We start from the raw sequence: 3,746 nt of genomic DNA, 5'->3' as shown, positions 1-3,746 counted from the left end.
AGGGGACAGATGCTCCAACTGGTAGGTTAGCTTGCTGCTGGGGTCCAGCCGATTGGGACTGAGTGAGATGGGCTGGACATGCCCTGGAGCTCTCCCACAGTCCCTCCCCAGTTGGCCAACCTCTTGTATCCCTCCCCAGCCCCGATCGTGCATCGGTGGGGTCCCTCTTCCTAGCCTGCACCCTTTTGCAATCTGGGACCCCTCAGGGGATGTCAGAGAGCCAGTTTCAGCCCTATCCCACAGGCCAGGCCGAGGGACCCCACTGGGGCACGAATTCGTGCACTGGGCCTCTAGTAAATTAATAAAGAAGGAAAAGTATCTATAATTCTACAAACCACAGATAACAACTGTTAACTTTTTGGTGTTTTTGCATTCATCATTATGCATGTGTTTTACAGAATTGGGCTCCTATTTTTTGTTGTTAATCCTCACCTGAGGATATTTTTTTCCATTGATTTTTAGAAAGAGAGGGAGGTAGTAAAGGAAGGAGAAAGGGGGGCAGAGAAGGGGGGTGAGAGCAAGAAAGAGCAAGAGTGAAAGAAGAGAGAGAGAGAGAGAGAGAGAGAGAGAGAGAGAGAGAGAGAGAGAGAGAAACATCAATTGGCTGCCTCCTGGGAATCAAGTCCAAAACCCAAGTATGTGCCCTGACCAGGAATTGAACCAGAGACCTTTTGGTGCATGGGACGATGCTCAACCAACTGAGCCAAACTGACCAGGACTGCAAGTTAGATTTTAATAGCTTTTCAGTTTATAAAAGTAAGAAAGCACCTTATATTTTCAGTTTTGACTCTTACTTTTTTGAAGTTATGATTTAGAATAGGAATCATTGAATCAAAGAATAGAACCTTTCTAGGCTTTGGTACACCTAGTTGTATTACATTCAGAAGGATTACACCAATTTCTTTCACCACTTTTAATATTCACTGGAGGGCACTCTCACTCTTCCTCCTGGAGTTGCTGCTAAGTAACATCAACTTCAGGGGCTGGATCCAGACACCCTGCCTGATAATTGTTCTGAACGAGGGCATCCCTACTGAAAGCTATCACTGGAGTCCTCTTCACCTCATTGTTCCTCAGGATGTAAATGAGTTGAACAGTATGGTGTCAGCGGGGAACACCAGAAAGGGAAGCCCATTCTACTTGAGGGTTTACCTGTGGTTGGGGTACAGGGACAGGAAGGTGTAGCAACCAACCTACAGCAGGACCTTGCTGAGGTGGGAGGAACAGTAGTGCCACCTGCTGAGTGGATATCTGAGCAGCAGCTATTATGAGGGCACTGGAAGAGGTGACGAAGGGGTAAGAACAAGGCTACCTGAAGCCACCAGCATAGGCAGCTCATGAAAGCAGTGCTGGCATCAACACCAAGCTGTCTTCCATACTCTTGCATGAATGACACATAGCATGAGAGCCTTGTCAGTGAATGCTAATTCTGACAGTTCCCTGCATGGAAGAATGAAAGGAAATGAAGGTGACCAGTTGGGGTGCATGAAGTAAAGGATATGGATGCATTAAATAAATTATGTTTAGCCATACACTCATAACTAAAACAATAATAAAATATATTTATTTGAGTGAAATATATGTCTTAATGAATAGTCCTTATTTGAGGCATCTTTCACGGGATAAATTAATATCATTGCCTCCTCAGGAGACAGGCCGTCTAAAGGTACCAACCTTTACTCACAGAGTGTATGGGGTGAGGGTTCCCTGATAGAGCTAATGTCATTTCTGAGCCGAGAATCTTTCAATTAGGACTAGCAGACTAGAGCTCCTCCATAGAAAGGTTTGTCCAAATTTTCAAGTCTTATTTAAAACACTTTAGGAAAATGACTGTGGATTATAGACATAGAGCAAATATGGCAAAAGAGAAATGTTAACTGCAAAGTGTGAGAAAGTCAGTGTTATAATTTTATATTTGTTGTTTAGAGTTCATTATCATGGAGACCTACAGACACCCACCCTAGTTCCTCTAAGCCTTCAATCAGTGTCCAAGGCTGCTTTACCGATGATGGCATTCCTGAGGGCACCTTTGACATCCTTGTTCCTAAGGGTGTAAATCAGGGGGTTGAGTAAGGGGGTGACAAAGGTGTAAATGAGGGCAAATTGGCGATCCTCATCCACAGAAGAGCTAGATTGAGGACGCAGGTAGACCAAGGCACAGAAGCCATACTGTAGCAAGACCACCGTGAGGTGGGAAGAGCAGGTGGAGAAGGCCCGGCGGCGGCCCTCAGCAGAACGGATGCGCAGGATGGCCATGGTGATGAACACATAGGAGACAGAAATAAGGATGAAAGGGACAGTCAGCACGAGGATGCTCACGACATAGAGGACGGCCTGGTGCACACGGATGTCAGCGCAGGCCAGCCTCAGGACCGGAGGCACATCACAGAGGAAGTGGTTGATTTCCCGGAGGTGTCCACAGAAGGGCAAGGTGAAGATTAAGGATGTGAGCTGCAGGGACAGGTAGAGCGCCAGACCCACGGCACAGCACACCATCTGGATGCACAGCTTCTGGGTCATGATGAGGGTGTAGTGCAGTGGGTGGCAGATGGCCACATAGCGATCATATGCCATGATTGCCAAGAGAAAACAGTCAGCACCACCAAGAGTGAGAAAAAAGAACATTTGGGCCCCGCAGCCAGCCAGAGAAATGGGCTTCCGGGCTCCAAAGATGTTGGAAAGCATCAAGGGCACCACCACGGTGGTGTAGCTGATCTCTATGAAGGACAAGTTGGACAGGAAGAAATACATTGGGGTGCGCAGGGAGCTGTGTGTGCACACCGCCCAGATGATGGCTGTGTTGCCACAAAGGATCATCAGGTAGAGGAGGAGGAAGAGGACGAAGAGAAGGGCCTGGAATTCAGGGACAGCAGTGAATACTCGGAACACAAACTCAGTGGGGCCGGACTGGTTGAGGACAGGGCTCCTAGCAAACATGTCTCCTGCAAAAAAGAACAGAAAGTGCTGAATCTTCCTTTGCTGAGTTCATCTCTTAGCTGAAGAAAATAAGTGACTTTAACTTTGCCAATATCAATGCTTGGAATAAATGTACATAGACGGTATGGTATGTGTTTCCATGGAAAGCTCATGAATGGGATATATACTCATCTGTAGACATTTCTGGTGACAAAGATGTGTAGATATTCCTGGTGCAATGTCTTTTTTTTTTTACCCTGGTATATTTTATTATTATTGCTGTTATTGTTATGATCATTTTGTCATTTAAAAATAATTTTTTCATTACAATTTACATTCAATATTATTTTGTATTAGTCTCAGGTGTTTAGCATAGTGGTTAGACAATCATATAGGTTACAAATATCCTCTGATATTTCCAGCACCCAACTGGTACCATATTACAATATTATTGACTATATTTCCTGTGCTGAATGTTACATCCTCATATTATTTTGTAACTATCAATCTGAATTTCTCAGTACTTCACTTTTTTTTTACTCTGGCATTTTAAATCAAATTGACAAGGGCTAATTATTTGCTTGCATTTAATAAAACAAAAAAGTTGTATAGTTGTAGATATTTTAAAAATTAGCTAAATGGGTGTGTAGTTCACTATTTTGGTAAATTATTATTGAAATATGACATGCACACAGAAACTTTCACAGATCTTAAGTGTAAAGCTTGATTTATTTTTCACATAGTAAAGATACTAGTGTAACCACTACCAAAATTAAGAAATAGAACAATTCTAATAACCTACAAGCATCTTTTGTACCTCCTTTCAGTAT

General features: G+C 43.6%; 1 protein-coding gene across 1 annotated transcript; it reads right to left on the bottom strand.

Moving 5' to 3' along the window:
- Nucleotides 1-1,977: 1,977 nt before the first annotated feature.
- LOC102252300 (olfactory receptor 10Q1) lies at nt 1,978-2,937 on the bottom strand. Its single transcript, XM_005884786.1, has one exon. The coding sequence runs from the start codon at nt 2,935-2,937 to the stop codon at nt 1,978-1,980; it is 960 nt and encodes a 319-aa protein (XP_005884848.1).
- Nucleotides 2,938-3,746: the final 809 nt, after the last annotated feature.

The sequence above is a fragment of the Myotis brandtii genome, unplaced genomic scaffold (genome assembly GCF_000412655.1).
Source record: "Myotis brandtii unplaced genomic scaffold, ASM41265v1 scaffold854, whole genome shotgun sequence".
Classification (NCBI taxonomy): domain Eukaryota; kingdom Metazoa; phylum Chordata; class Mammalia; order Chiroptera; family Vespertilionidae; genus Myotis; species Myotis brandtii.
This window is presented reverse-complemented; position numbering and strand designations above follow the sequence as displayed.